This window comes from Zootoca vivipara, chromosome 12, assembly GCF_965207765.1.
Source record: "Zootoca vivipara chromosome 12, rZooViv2.hap1.1, whole genome shotgun sequence".
NCBI classification, from domain to species: Eukaryota; Metazoa; Chordata; class Lepidosauria; order Squamata; family Lacertidae; genus Zootoca; species Zootoca vivipara.
The window spans coordinates 43,527,883-43,543,813 of record NC_142595.1 but is presented as its reverse complement, the minus strand read 5'-3'; the positions used below and the strand labels follow the sequence as shown (position 1 = coordinate 43,543,813).

The 15,931-nt window shown below is 44.4% G+C and overlaps 1 protein-coding gene across 1 annotated transcript; it reads right to left on the bottom strand.

The window, feature by feature from the left end:
- Positions 1–264: 264 nt before the first annotated feature.
- LOC148684055 (vomeronasal type-2 receptor 26-like) lies at positions 265–15,464 on the bottom strand. Its single transcript, XM_088654793.1, has 6 exons — positions 14,637–15,464; positions 13,351–13,578; positions 10,390–10,516; positions 7,533–8,430; positions 811–1,102; positions 265–381 (listed from the first exon to the last, which is right to left on the bottom strand). Exons 1-6 carry the CDS (start codon positions 15,462–15,464, stop codon positions 265–267), a joined length of 2,490 nt encoding a protein of 829 aa, XP_088510919.1.
- Positions 15,465–15,931: the final 467 nt, after the last annotated feature.

The following is a 15,931-nucleotide window of genomic DNA, read 5'->3' as shown; positions in this document are numbered from 1 at the left end:
CACAAGTAGGTAGCCGTGTTGGTCTGATGTAGATGAAAGAAAATACAAAAATGCCTTCCAGTAGCTCCTTAGAGACCAACTAAGCTTTCATTGGTCTCTAAGCTGCTACTGGAAGGAAGAATTCAAAAAACACTCATATATCTTATATAAATCCTATATATTCCATCTTTCTAATCTTAGAGAAAGGGCCACCCTCCCATTTATATAGAAAAACACACAAAACAAACAATCTTGCTCATCTATTTATGTAGATATTAATTCCTTTTATTGTGAAGTCATCACAGTCGCATACTTGTACACATGGATTGTGTCAAAGTTCAGGAGAGTGTTTATCCCTGCTTGTTTCAACATAGTCCCTAGATCAATCAACAAAACACAATTCTGGAAATGGAGGGAGACAAACCATTGATCATGTTCCTTTATTCTATAACCTTTATAGCACAATGGTTTATGTACTAAGAACTCTCATGGGAGTTCTCCTGTAGATTTCCTGAATATTAAACATTTTATTCTTCTGTGATCAACAATAAACCATATCCTATAAAATGTAAGTAAAATACTCATTTAAAATTGAGGCAACTAAAATGAAGTCAGAAATTTAGCAGAACAACACAAAATTGGCGCCACTATCTCTCTCTCCCCAAATGCACTCTCATAATAGTTGGTTTATGCACATACTAACCCCTTTAAATATAACAATATATTGCAACCATGTCCGTTCTTCGACTTGAATCAACAGCTTCCTCGTAGGAGTGTAGAGTGAACTACAGCATGAAATACCTATTTTTTGAAACCTCCAGTATATTGTACCTGTGGAATCTTGTAGAGACCTAAGACGTCTGCCATGGATGAGGAGGTGTCAGAGCTAAGTCCCCCAATGACTCCTACTACTTTTCTCTGAATGCCACATATGTAGTTGGGGACAAAGTGATGGGATTTAAAGAGGAGATCCAGAGTAGTTCGGTAGGTCATCCTTGAATCAAAATAGCTATCATAGATGTGGAATCCAAGAGTAGCATTGGGCAAGATCTTGGGATTCTCATTGATCTCATCAACAGCAAACACCAAGGCGAGGATGTGTTGGTAGAACTTTCTCATCACCCTACAAAAATAGTGTGTTACTATTTTATGGGGAATAAAACAGTGCATAACATCTAGATGTGAGAGATTCAACTACCTCTGTTAAATCTTCTTGTAAATATTGAAATTGCTTTGTGCTTTTAGAGTTAATGTTTAGATGTCTTCTCGATCCAAGTTAGGTTTTTTATTTGTCTGAAAACATAGATTGAGAAGAGTTCTTCACTTACTAAGCTTCAGGTTTTTTAACCTTGTTGCTTTTTATTACTAGAAACAGTTATTGAAATCATTACTACAGTGCTTTGTCACTTGTTCTCCCTAGCAAGACAAACTGGTATGAAATGAAGATAAAGGAATTGGAGGCTGCCATTTTGAATATGAATAATGCCCAGTGACGATCTGGGAGTGATGATTGTAGAATGACACTGATTCAATTATTAGTAAGTACCTTTAAAGCTTATCCCTGGTTGTTTTCAATGTGCTTTATACATGACTTCAATTTTATACCACCCTCCACTAAAGCATCTCTAGCTGGGTTTCACAGCTCTCCCCTCTCTCCTTGCATACTCATGAAAGCTCCTAGGTTGTAGTTGGCCAAGAAAATGGAGAATTGAACCCAGATGTTCCCAATGCAAGTCTGCCATGCTAAATTACTGTGGGCAGGAGGATCATGGCTAGAAAGCAAGTGGGAGTGATGCTGTGGTTTAAACCTCTGTGCCACTTGGACTTCCTGATTGAATGGTCAGTGGTTTGAGGCCCTGCGATGGGGTGAACTCCCATTGTTTGGTAACCTGCTCCTGCTAACCTAGCTGTTCGAAAGCATGCAGTGCAAGTAGATAAATAGGTACCGCTCCGTTGGGAATGTGAACGGTGTTTCCGTGCTTTGCTCTGGCTTCACCAGAAGCAGCTTAGTCATGTTGGCCACATGACCTGGAAAAACTGTCTGTGGAAACAGACAAACACCGGCTCCCTTGGCCTGTAAAGCAAGATGAGAGCCACAACCGCAGAGTCATTCGCAACTGGACTTAATTGTCAGGGGTCCCTTTACCTTTACCTTTACCTGATTAAAGACAGTCAAATGCTATGCAGTGCACCCTCTGGAATTCCATCTTTGGTACAACAGTCTAAATTATTGTGTCCAGCGGATGTAGTCAAGGCACTTGAAGAAAAGAAGCTGCCCAATTGACCCCTTGCCTGGTTTATGGAAGGAAACCCAAGGTTTGGATAGTGTCCTAGAGATCCCCACCTGGTTCCCAAAGCTGGGAAAGTGCTAATCTAGGCTTTGGGAAGGAGGAAGGAGAACTCTAGCACCTTGTCAGAGCCCATACCTCTTTCCCAAAGCCCAGTGCCTTGCTTAACAGGGTTTGAGACAGCACTTGCATGGCTCTGCACCCAATGCGTGGCCACTTCTCAGAGAACCCCATCGCCGCCCCTGTGACTGGGGAGGTCTAATGAGTGATCTATGCTTCATTGGAGGATGGAGAGATACCATGTATCTTGGAGCAGGTTTTGGTGTTTTCCCGCTTTCTAAGTATTGCTCTGAACCGTAAATGAAATAGTCTTATAAAATCTGACTATTGGATTTAATCTTCAAAGAAAACCAAGAGCATTTTAATCAGATATGAATGTAGAAAGAATAAATGAAATGATCTTAAGAGCTATTTACTTACAATGGGTTGTTAATAAAGACCTGAGATGGGTGTTCATGGAAGGAAATGCTGGGGAATATGTAAAGGATATGGGACACTATCCCACCAATGATAAGGTCACCTTGTTCAAACCACTCATGTGGAATATGGACAGGATTATTTCCACTGCAAACCACAGTATGCACTTTGGGCACCATATTGGGAAGCAGCAGGAGAAGCAGCAGCAGCAGTGACGTCCTCATCACAAGTATCCTTCTACACATGGACTCTCCTTTGCTTCACCACAATATTGTTACTATCACCAGCGTGACTTGAATAGGATGTATTTCGTGACAGCTGATTCTGCCAATTCTGTACTTACTGTAAAGAGGCAGATATCCACTTCCTCATTAACTTCAGCACCGCCAGAAAATGCTATGAATGCTATGATTGGAAATCTAACCAATACAATGAAAACCCTGTTTCTCCTATTTTAAGACGTAGTCATAAAATAAGCCATAGCAGGATTTTTAAGCTTTCAAGGAATATAAGCCATACCCCGAAAATAAGACATAGTGATAGGCACAGCAGCAATACCGGCCGTGGCAGCAGGAGGAGGAAAAATATAAGACATCCCCTGGAAATAAGCCATAGTGTGTTTTTTTGAGGAAAAATAAATATAAGACGGAGTCTTATTTTCAGAGAAACACGGAAGAAAAAGCTGGCCTCACCTCTCCTCCCTTACCATAGCTGTCTATGGAACACCAGGGTGCTTTTAATCATTTCATATTTTATTATTTATTTCTCATTTTCCATTCTGCTTTCTGGAGCTTTTCCATGTGAATTGATTACCATAATTTTAATAATTACAGTGGAGATAACCATTTGTGCAATGTTTTTGGACTCTATGTTGCATCACCAGTAGGAGAACGGCCAAAGTAAACATATCTGTCACATCACAGAATCAAAGGTTAGGAAGAGACCTCCAAGGTCATCTGGTCCTATCTGCTTGCTAATGCAGGACATCCAGAACTACAAACAAACCATGGAAAAGAAAAACACTCCACCTGTAGGCAGGCACCCATCTTTTCCCTAACAAATCCTCTATCAAAATGTGTTTAGAGGTGAGCCATCACCATTTGTCTAATTTCTTACTGCTATTGGCCCTGACACTCTCTGACCTATGTAACATTGATTCCAGTTGCTGGATCTTGGAAACAGTGATGGAAAGGGTCCAAACCATATCAGGATATAGAGACCCTGGAAAATACAGTCCCGATACTTTTGAAAGAACACATATCTACTGTTTGAAGCAGAGTGACATGCTTAGGACACCTAAGACAGTGTCATGGACTACTGGACGAGGAAGAGTAGTGGCAGCCAGTGGCACAGGAGGGACCTGAGGTGGATGGAGACTTTGAACCAGGTTCAGACTGGTTCAGGGACATAGAAGAATCATCAGCGGAGAGTGAAGGTGAAAGGGAGAGGCTTGAGGTAGCCGCAGGTGCTGATAGAGAAGGAGTAGGGTGTGTGTCTTCTGCTTTGCCATACAAAACTGATTCATCTCCTTCCCCTTCCCCATTCTTAGCGCAGGAACAAAGAGTCGAGAAAAGGCTGCAACAATTAAGAATGGAGGTATAAATAGAAGATGAAAGGGGCAGGAATTTAGCTTCTGCAACTGACTTGTTTAGCTGATGGAAGTGCAGTGTGATATCTCCTTGGTCACTGAGCAATAAAGCTGATTACTGTCAAGCTGTGCCTGTTTCTGATTACAACGTTGAAGCACAGAGGGAAGGGCTTGTCATGACAGCCTGACAAACACAGATTTTCAGCCTTTTTGAGTCCATGGCTCCCTTGGCTAAATACATTCTTTCTGTGGCACCGCTGTGGGGCTCAAGAGCCCACTTATGTCACCCCTTGCCTGCAGAGCTGGCAGCCTCCCTTTCAAACACCTGTTTTGTGGAGTGTTCCCTCAGCTCCTCTCCCCTCTCCTTGGGAGTCCTCTGGGCAGCTGCTGCTGCCACCCTGGTCTCTGAGCTGCCCTCTTACCCCAAAGAGAGGTACCTCCTAACACTGCCCCACAGGGACCTTGGAAGCACCCCCTGGCCAGGCCCCGAAGCACCATTCACCCGGGGAGCTTTTAGCCAAGGCTGTACAAGCCTATGAGAGGCTGAGTTACAATAAGGCATCAGAGGAGAGAGGGAAGCAAAGAGGGACAGTGGCCAGTGTTGTCCGCGGCACCCCTGACCACCATTCAAGGCACCCCAGGATGCCACGGCACACTGGTTGAAAACTACTGGTTTAAGACATCTCTCTCTTACTCTGGTAGGAAGCATTAATTCAGAAGACTGTCGGGGGGGGGCATCAGTGTAAGGCAGTGATAGGCACTGTTATGCCATCCAGATGTTTTTGGGCTACAGCTTCCATCATCCTTGATAATAATGGTCTGTTGTAAGCTGCTGGGGTCTGTCATTCAGCAGCATCTGGAGGGCCACACATTGACTACCCCTGGTGCAAATAAGAGTGGGGTATAGAATAAGGCTCAGGCTCTAGAGTGATTTTTATCTGTCAGGGGTATTTCAAGTATTAGAGTCCTCTGAGTCTGGAGCAGTGTCTATGTATGGCAATGTGAGTCACTTCATGTCTCCCTTCACAGCTCCATGTCAATTGAGGTATGAGATTCCAGAAGTGTAGAATTCCAAGTTTATCCTTGGAACTCTAAAACTGATTAGAGGTGTCTTTTTGTGTGTAGAATTTCTAATGGAGTGCCCATGTGATTTCCAGTTTGGAGCAGTTTTAAATGTTCTGCTTCAACATATTATGAACAATGTAAATGAATTCATACATAAATGTAGGGGCTTCAACATGAATCACACAAAACATTATCCATGATTTAATAGAACTACTGCCACCATTAAATTGTCACTTTCCATTCATTTCTTAAAACAATCAGTATATGTAGGGGAATGGTTGGGTTGGTAATTAACATAGAGTCAGTTCTTGATTGGCTTCCTTGAGGTGTGATGACACAAAATGGAAACTGAATCTTGAGAGTGGTAGTGGGCAAGCAATCTTTGGCCATTACTACTGGATTCTTACCTTGTTCTTCATGCTTAAAGGTAAAGGGGCCCCTGATCATCAGGTCCAGTCGTGTCTGACTCTGGGGTTGCGGCGCTCATCTCGCTCTATAGGCCGAGGGAGCCGGCGTTTGCCTGCAGACAGCTTCCAGGTCATGTTGCCAGCATGACAAAGCTGCTTCTGGCGAACCAGAGCAGCGCACAGAAACACCTTTTACCTTCCCACTGGAGCAGTCCCTACTTATCTACTTGCACTTTGATGTGCTTTCAAACTGCTAGGTGGGCAGGAGTTGGGACCGAGCAATGGAAGCTCACCCCATTGCAGGGATTCGAACCACTGACCTTCTGATCAGCAAGCCCTAGACTCTGTGGTTTAACCCACAGAGCCAGTGAGTATCTTTATTGCCTGGATCCCATTTATTTTTGAATTAACTGAAATGGCTCAGTTTGGTTGCTAGGGCCGTTAGGCATACAGTGAAGACAAAGTATCTCAGATCCAACCTCCTCCAATTCATGGTGGTCACATATGAACTTAATAGATGCCCAGCTCACCCAACATAGGCAGAATTTGGTTTGGGGTCAAGGTCAAATGTGGTGCTCAGCCCTGCTGGATAAAAGGACTCAGGATAAGATAGCTTCTCAAGTTCTTGTGTTCCTTCTCTTCTCTCTACACTCCATCATCTCCTCAGAAGAGGTTCAGGGCCTCTTGGGAAGATAGGGAGCATCCCTTCGGATGCAGAGAAAAGAAGTCAGGGGTTTTGTAGGCATTCAAATTTCTTGGATATCATCCATAGTCATCATTTCATACACCTAATCCCAGTTCATTTATTAATAATAATAATAATAATAATAATAATAATAATAATAATAATAATACCCCGCCCATCTGGCCGCATTCCCCCAGCCACTCCGGGTGGCTTCCAACAAAATATTAAAATACAGAAACCCATCAAACATTAAAAGCTTCCCTAAACAGGGCTGCCTTGAGATGCCTTCTAAAGGTCTGGTAATTGTTATTCGCTTTGACCTCTGGTGGGAGGGCATTCCACAGGGTGGGTGCCACTACCGAGAAGGCCCTCTGCCTGGTTCCCTGTAACATGGCTTCTCATAGCAAGGGAACCGCCAGAAGGCCCTCGGCGCTGGACCTCAGTGTCCAGGCAGAATGATGGGGGAGGAGACACTCCTTCAGGTATACTGGACCAAGGCCGTTTAGGGCTTTAAAGGTCAGCACCAACACTTTGAATTGTGCTTGGAAACATACTGGGATTCCCGTACTGGGAATAATAGAGACAAGCTGATACGGAGCAAAGTATAAATGACAGAAGAGATTGAATTGTGCTCGGAAACGTACTGGGAGCCAATGTAGGTCTTTCAGGACCGGTGTTATGTGATCTCGGTGGCCGCTCCCAGTCACCAGGCTAGCTGCCACATTCTGGGTTAGTTGTAGTTTCCGGGTTACCTTCAAAGGTAGCCCCATGTAGAGAGCAATGCAGTAGTCCAAGCGAGAGATAACTAGAGCATGCACCACTCTGGCGAGACAGTCCGCGGGCAGGTACGGTCTTAGCATGCGTACCAGATGGAGCGCATATGCAACTATGCAGGATATCAAAAACATAAATGATAAGACAATCTCTGCTGTCATTTTGATCATTTCAGGTAACCTCCTTTCTCGAAAAACCACAGTAAAATTACCATTCGAAAGAGTCTACAAAATCTAATTACAGAAATGACAAACAATACTGTTATTTACATCTTTCTCCGTATCAGCTGCTCTCTGTTATTCAGCTCAGGTCTCACCACAATAATGTAGCATTTAGGGGAAAAGATGCAACCCAGCAGCCCAGCACTGGAAGCCAAGATGGAGAAGATCTCCACAGCCACCATGTATTTTCCTCTGGTGCTCAAGTATGTGGGAATAAAGGAGAACCAAACACTGCAGAAGACCAGCATGCTGAAGGTGATGAACTTGGCTTCATTGAAGCTGTCAGGCAACTTCCTGGCTAAGAAGGCCACAGTCAAGCTGACAGTGGCCAGGAAGCCCATGTAGCCCAAAACACAATAGAACATGAGGACTGACCCTTCATTACATAAGAATATAATTTCTTCACTCATTGAGTGCATGTCCACATCTGGGAATGGGGGAGAGGTTGCCAGCCAGAAGACACAGATTCCTACTTGAATCACAGAGCAGGAAAGGACAATGGAATAAGCCAATTTTTTGCCTACCCATCTCCTGATCCTGGATCCTGGCTTTGTAGCCATGAATGCCAAAACCACTGAAATAGTCTTGGCCAAGATGCTGGAGAGGGCCACAGAGAAGACAATGCCAAAAGCTGTTTGTCGAAGTAGGCAGGTTGCCTTATTAGGCATTCCAATGAACATCAAAGAGCAAAGGAAACACAAGAGGAGGGAGATGAGGAGAATGTAAGTGAGGCTTCTGTTATTGGCTTTGACGATGGCAGTGTTCCGGTGCTTAATGAAAATGCCAAGTACCATAGCTGTGATCAGAGAGAATAAAAGCACGGAGAAAGTTGAAACAATGGCCAAAGTTTCACCAAAGCCTAGGACGTTAGGTTTCTTGGGAACACACTGATTCTGCTCTTCATTTGGATATTGATCAGGAGGACATCTGGCACAGGTTTCCAACCCTGGAAAAAGGTGGCATGGCAATTTGAAACAATCCAAAATATGCTTGAGGTTTTTTTTAAAAATTCCCCTTATCATGTACTAATTTTATGTCTTGTTGAAACAAAACAGACTTAGGGTGGAGCTACAGTAGTGGTTAATAAAAATAAAATGCATAATTATAATGTGTAAAACCAATAAAATGTCTTGATGAAGAAGAAGTCCCCTGTTCTTACAGAAAAGACCACCCTCCCTTCTCCAAACTTCCCTATTCCATCCTCCCTTCTCCAAACCTTTAGTGTCTTCCAGGACAGAATGCATATACAATTTTATGTCGTGTTGCATCAAAACAGACCAGGAGGAGCTACACTCATGGTTTATATCGTTAAAATGTGTTAGTAAATGTGGCAGTATAGCAGTGAACCACTGGCAATGGGAAACTGCATTATACATTAGAGAATATTATATGCAGTAATGTTTAGAATATCAATGTACCGTGTTTCTCATATTATAAGACATGTCTTATATTTATTTTTTCCTCAAAAAAACCCACCATGGCTTATTTTCAAGGGATGTCTTATTTTTATTACAGTACATGGGTAGTGCAGTAGCTCCCCCCGCTATCGTGTTTTGTGTGTCCTGTTGCGAGTGTGTGTCCTCTCGCTCCCACACCGGGCAGTGAGCTGGGGAGCGGAGGTGGTTTTGCTGAGTTGATTGAGTCAGGCAGGCAGGCAAGGGAGTCACCCTGCTATTTCGGATCGCCTGAGGAAACGTTTGCTGCTCTCTCCCCCCCCCCATGCCTGCACCTCAGCCGGGCGCACATACTCAACCCGCTTTGTGCGGCGGGGGCAAGATGCGCGTCAGAATGCAACCCCTCAGATTCCTTCCGCCCCTCCCTCGCCGCCAACCGACCCCCACCCCATTTCCCCGCCTGAGGTAAAAAGTCCATACCTTAGTTAGAGCCGGTGACTGGCTGCCCAGCTACCATATGTGAAGGCCGAGGGAGGAGGAGGGGTGGGTGGGAAACCTCTCCTGGCCATTTCCTCACCTCCCTCGTTCGTTCGTGCGCTTGCCTGTCTGCAAGCGGGGGCTTCGCGCGGCGCGTGGAAAGGCTGCATCCGGGTGTCGGGGCTTCGCGCAGCGCGCGCAAAGGCTGCATCCGGGTGTCGGGGCTTCGCGCGGTGCGCGCAAAGGCTGCATCCGGGTGTCGGGGCTTCGCGCGGCGCGCGCAAAGGCTGCAGCCGGGTCCCGGGGCTTCGCGCGGCGCGCGCAAAGGCTGCAGCCGGGTCCCGGGGCTTCGCGCGCCGCGCACAAAGGCTGCAGCCGGGTCCCGGGGCTTCGCGCGCCGCGCACAAAGGCTGCAGCCGGGTCCCGGGGCTTCGCGCGCCGCGCACAAAGGCTGCAGCCGGGTCCCGGGGCTTCGCGCGCCGCGCACAAAGGCTGCAGCCGGGTCCCGGGGCTTCGCGCGCCGCGCACAAAGGCTGTAGCCGGGTCCCGGGGCTTCGCGCACTGTGCGCTGAGGGTCCTGCCGGGACCCGGGGCTTCGCGCACCGCGCGCAAAGGCTGCAGCCGGGTCCCGGGGGTTAACGCAGCAGCAGCATCCGGTTCCGAGCAGCCCCCTTCCTTTTCCTCTTCTTTGCCACAGACCTGCGGTATGGCTTATTTTCGAGGTATGCCTTATATTTTGCCACCTCAGAAAAATCCTGCCATGCCTTATTTTGTAGGGATGTTTTATAATGTGAGAAACACGGTACGTAGATACAGCGATGGTTAATTATAGATTAAACTTGCTTCCTCATGGTATTCACTCTTGAATGTTAAGTTAATTAATTTATAGGGTCACCTTTTACTGAGACTGAAGGGAAATTATTCTACTATTGTTAATACACAATATAAATTGAGACCAGTCGGAGCAAATCCCACTGCTGATTTGCCCAGGATTTACTAAAATGCCTTTTATATGCTAATATGGCATCTCTCACCCTTCTCATTTGAGAACATCCCACGAGGGCATGGATCACAATCATAACAACAAAACTTCTTGCCCTCCTTCTTTTTCTTCTCATAACCAGGAAGGCAGTTGGCATTACATAAGGAAAGGGGTGGCACCTGTCCAAAGAGAGATGAAGAGGTTAAGATTAAGAAAATGTTTCAGGGATTCATCTAACATCAGGTGATCTATCAGTAAATAAGAGGGCCAAAAGTGTAGGATCTGTACACTCAATATATCTCTCCACTATCCAAATCTAATCCTTTCCACTTTTCCATTATTTTATCTTATATTTCTTCCCTTAGCTTAATATTTTTACCAGAAATGTAATTATAATTCAAATCTTAAAATTCTATTCTCCTTTCTTAACTGTTGTTGTTGTTTAGTCGTTTAGTCGTGTCCGACTCTTCGTGACCCCATGGACCATAGCACGCCAGGCACTCCTGTCTTCCACTGCCTCCCGCAGTTTGGTCAAACTCATGTTCGTAGCTTCGAGAACACTGTCCAACCATCTTGTCCTCTGTCGTCCCCTTCTCCTAGTGCCCTCAATCTTTCCCAACATCAGGGTCTTTTCCAGGGAGTTTTCTCTTCTCATGAGGTGGCCAAAGTACTGGAGCCTCAGCTTCACGATCTGTCCTTCCAGGGAGCACTCAGGGCTGATTTCCTTAAGAATGGATAGGTTTGATCTTCTAGCAGTCCATGGGACTCTCAAGAGTTTCCTCCAGCACCATAATTCAAAACCTTTCTTAACTATCAATATTTAAATCCATCCCCGCCTTTTGCCGGAGCCAAATTTCCCAGACATTTCAGTGAATTCCTAGTGTCAAACCAGTTTCAGACTGTTTAAGTCCACCCATTACAATATCCCTTTATAAATCACCCCATTCCCACCCTTTCCCACCAAGCCCACCAAATTTGCTTCCACATCTTCTGTCGTCTCTTCAATACTACGCCTGTTGCGCAACCTACTTCCACTGTCTTTGCGTTGTTCTTTAATTCTGTGGATCGAAGCCAGTCCTTTGCATTATCATGTCACAGACCGACTTCATCCCCCCCCCTTTTCTATCCAGTTTCCAGTACAGACCCTGGACTCCCTCTCTCACTAGGAGTCCAGCAGTATACACTGTTTCTTTTTTGAGGCCTCCTTGTAACCAACCAAAGTCCTGTTCCACATCTCTCATTTGGGGAACATTGTATCCTTCGTCTTTTTCCTCTTCTTCCCATATTTGTGTTTGCTAATCTTGCATTTCTTCTTTGTTCATTGGGGTCATTTCTTTCTCAAGTCCATTTTCTGCATTACGACAATCACTCCTTTCTCTCCACAAATTACCCGTCTCTCTCAGCTGCTTGTTATAATTTCTTTCTGGGCAGAAGTACTGAAGATTTCTTCTTTACAAGTCAACTGCTGTTGAACTTTACCTAGTGTTCTTTTTCTTTACAATATATATCCTCAAAGAAGGAGCAATCATATTGCCACTTTTAGTTCTAGTAAAACTGAGATCTGCTTGTGAGGATATTGATGCCTTCTATGTAGAGGTGTTCCAAGGCTCCCTTGTGCCCTTGGCAAGGTGCTATTTTGGCATCCCCACCATCCCTTGCACCATTGGCAAGGAGATACCAGTGTTACCAAAGTCGGAAGAGACCATGGAACAGGAACTTCTAAAACTTTGCTTTTCATCACCTTTTGTGCTCCCCCTTGGCAATCAGGGTTGGGCCTGCTCTGCTTTCCTCCTGCCTTCCTTGGTCTGCCAGCCTGCCAGTCTTCCGCCCTCGCTTTACATACTACCTGCCCACCTTCTATCTCTTGCATCTCCATCCACCAGCCTCTCTTTTCTTCCCTCCAAACTAAGCTTGGCGCTCTACTGACACAACACTGCCACCCGCTAACTAGGGATGTGGAACTGCACAGCTCCTCTGATGGCCAATGCCAGTGGTGTCTTGGGTCAGGAGTCGGCTTCTCCTGTGAGGAGCAGCCTGAAGGAGGAGAAGGTGAAGGGACTCCACCTGCTGCTGATCAGCCTTCTTGCTCCTGATGAGAACCTGCTGGCTCCAGCTTTCCAAAGCAGGGTTTCCATCCTCAGTCAGTTGCAGAAAACAACTTTTGTCATTCCTGACCAGTCCTTGCTGCTTCTTGTTTCTTGTGACCTTTGACCCTTGGCTTTCTTGACCCCCAGATTGTCTGACTACATGAACTGAGATACTCCTTACCTTACGACAGGACTGGAGTGGAGGGTGTATATTGACTCTGCCTCCAGGCAAGTACCCCCCCCCTGAGGTTTGGCTGGTTGGTTTGCTTCTCCATCCTCTGAGCTCTGCCATGGCTGGCAGCCCAGGACTATGACAAGCACCTGGATTCCTCCACCGAGCCAATCAGAGGAGCCTGCATGCCTTGCCCAGCAGCCCCTGGAGTACATGGATGGGTAGCCATGCTCCAAGCCATTCCAAGCAAGGCATCATTTTGCAGGGGCTCCTCCTGGGTCTGGGCCCATAGCAGGGCCCAACTTGAAAAACTCTTGCATACACCCCTGCTTCTATCATCAATCAACACTAGAGTCTCAAGTGGCAAGAGAAAAACTCTAAAATTCCAGTGTTTATTCACAATGATACAGAAGAAACAAGCATGTTGGATGACACTCTCATAGCCATTGATCCTTCTTAGTTTGACATGTCTTTTTTGGCATTTTGCTCTTTTTGAAGGAATGGTTCATTTTATATTTACTATAAGAATTATTAGTAGCAGTCTTATTAGTAATGGGCAGCAATTCCCTTTTCATCTCAAGTGGCAAAACTAGACATGCCCGTTGAAAAGTTTCTTTAAATGTTAGGGTTCATTATTGTTTCACTTGATGTGTACCACTTTAAAAGCCAGGGTGCATATCCTGACCTAGTTTTTACAGCTGTGATAGCAGGTGCTGATAAGTCACTGTAATTTGCTTTTCAGTGATTTCCTTACCTGAGTGAAGACTCTGTGCCATTGGATTCTGTCCCCATTCATGGTGAGCTCTTTTCCAGGAGGGGCCTGAGGATCCAGCCTTCCGACTTTAACCCTGACATAGGAATTATTTGGGAAAGTGACCAGGTTTGTAATATCAAATCCACCTACTAATTCTCCATGTTCATTGAATGTAATTTCATCCCCAGCACTGTTGTTGAATGAGATCCTCTGCAGGAATGAGTGCAGCTAGGTGGAAAGAGAATCAAAAGGTCTATGAAGTGTTGTAATAGTCTAAGATAATTTAATAGATTTCCGGGCAGAATATAAGTTCTTTTCCTCCAGGAGTTCATCACTTCAGTTCCCAATGGAGGGGACCCAAATTTCAGCAGGGAAATCATGAATCAGTGTAAACTCAATAGTCATGAGATATGCACTTAAAGGCTGTAGACCTGCTGGTTTCAGAGCAGTCTTTAATACAATTCAAGCTATAGAAGGGATTTGAGATGATGGGCAAGAAAAGGGCCAGGAGCTTATGTTCTCAAGATATTATACTAATGCAACATGGAAACATTTAGCTATAGTCCTCAAGTTTGGAGCTTGAATTTATTAGTTCAGGGCATCCATGATTTCTGTATGTGTGTAGCTATATGTTGCTCTGTATTAGTTACTGTGCATTTAGTCAATATATCTTCTAACCAACAAACCTCTTTTTGAGTTGTCTTGTGTGAGTATAAGTTCCTGGGTAATAGGGACTATTTAGGATACACAGTAGAGCAGTGTGCAATTGTTCCCTTATATGAAAGTCCTCACCTCTAAAGGGAATATGTTCTAAGTGGACATGTGAAGGGGCTCCCACAGCAAACAAGGGCAGACTGGCTACAACCTTTGCCACGCCTCTAGATGTACTGGACTCTTCCACAAGCCATCACATATCCAACAAAAGTGGAGGGAATCAGCTCTTGACTACAGCGTGTCACACAGGACATAAGAACTGAGAGGGGCTTTCTTGAAGATACTTACAAAATGTCCCTAGAATTCATGTTCTGCTATAAGAAAGGCAGCCTGCCACTTAAAAAGAATCTTTACATTGAAGGAAGTCAGGCAGGTCAAATTCAGGCAAATACTTTCCAGAATCATAGGATCATATAATTGTAGTGTTGGAAGGGATCACAATAAAATTAGTTAATGTTTAATTTGATATATTAAGGTTTATTGTTGTACTTATTTACTTATACAATATGGATTTTGGGGTGCGCAAAACTGAGCAGGTTATAAAGTGAAAATTTTGTAACAGGAAACCCTACCTGCCAAGGCTCTACATTCTGAGGAAAGAGTCTGTCTCCACCATTTATTCTTTTGCAGATGGCTTCAGATGAGCACCTAATATGTAAAGCTTGTGCCAGAGCATAGACAGCATTATAGATACTGTAGCTGTGGCCGGTCATGCTCATTTCAAAAAACGGTGCAGGGAGGCTCTCCAGCAACTCCTCTCCAGTACATGTACCCATAGTGTCTGCCATTGCAGTGTCGTTTGAAAGTGAACAAGCAAAGGATTGTTCCCAGAAATCACTGATAAAACCATCTGCATCTTGTCCAGAAGGCTTTACACCCTGCAGAAAGTCTGAGAAGTCTTGGATCTCCTTGGAGTGAATCGTAATGGAGATAGCACCTTGGAGCATTTGTATATCAAGGTCCATAAGTTTTCTTACAACATTTGATATGAAATCTATCTGAGCTGCTGTAATCCATACTTTTCCTTCAGGTTTTTCCCTCACAGATTGATGAAATATTAGCTGAATCATATTCCTTGCCATAATAGTATATATAAGGCATATAATAGCTGTACTTTCTCCATATATAACAACTGCATTTGCTTTGCTTTTCATGAAAGTTTGTGAGATAGTGTTTGATAGATCCACCATATCAAGCACGTTCCCGGTGAACTGCAGATAGTATTCTGTTCTTTCTGTGAATGCTGAACAGATTCCATTCTGGAACAGCATTGGTTCAATGGTCTGCAAGAATTGTTCTCCAGCTTCATTAGCTGGAGTGATGAGCCCAACCCATTTCCATCCAAAATGCAGAAGTAACTGGATAATTCCCCTGTACTGAAGATCTTCATTGGGGACCATGCGATAAAAGGAAGCAAATTTGATGTGATCATTCATGGCCGTTTCAAATGAACCATATGAAATCTGAAAAAAGAAGCCAAACTTTTCCACGTGGAAACAAGAATTCACAAGTAGGTAGCCGTGTTAGTCTGATGTAGATGAAAGAAAATAAAAAAATGCCTTACAGTAGCTCCTTAGAGACCAATTAAGTTTGTCATTGGTATGAGCTTTCATTGGTCTCTAAGCTGTTACTGGAAGGAAGAATTCACAAAACACTCATATATCTTATATGAATCCTATATATTCCATCTTTCTAATCTTAGAGAAAGGGCCACCCTCCCATTTATATAGAAAAACACACAAAGCAAACAATCTTGCTCATCTATTTATGTAGATATTAATTCCTTTTATTGTGAAGTCATCACAGTCGCATACTTGTACACATGCATTGTGTCAAAGTTCAGGAAAGCGTTTATCCCTGCTTGTTT

Coding starts and splice junctions, on each gene's coding strand:
- LOC148684055 (XM_088654793.1), bottom strand. CDS start 15,464: ATGGTCCCCAATGAAGATCTTCAGTACAGGGGAATTATCCAGTTACTT. Junction 10,517..13,350: donor GGCACAGAGTCTTCACTCAG/GTAAGGAAATCA, acceptor CTCTTTGGACAG/GTGCCACCCCTTTCCTTATG. Junction 382..810: donor GTCTCTACAAGATTCCACAG/GTACAATATACT, acceptor CTCCATTTCCAG/AATTGTGTTTTGTTGATTGA.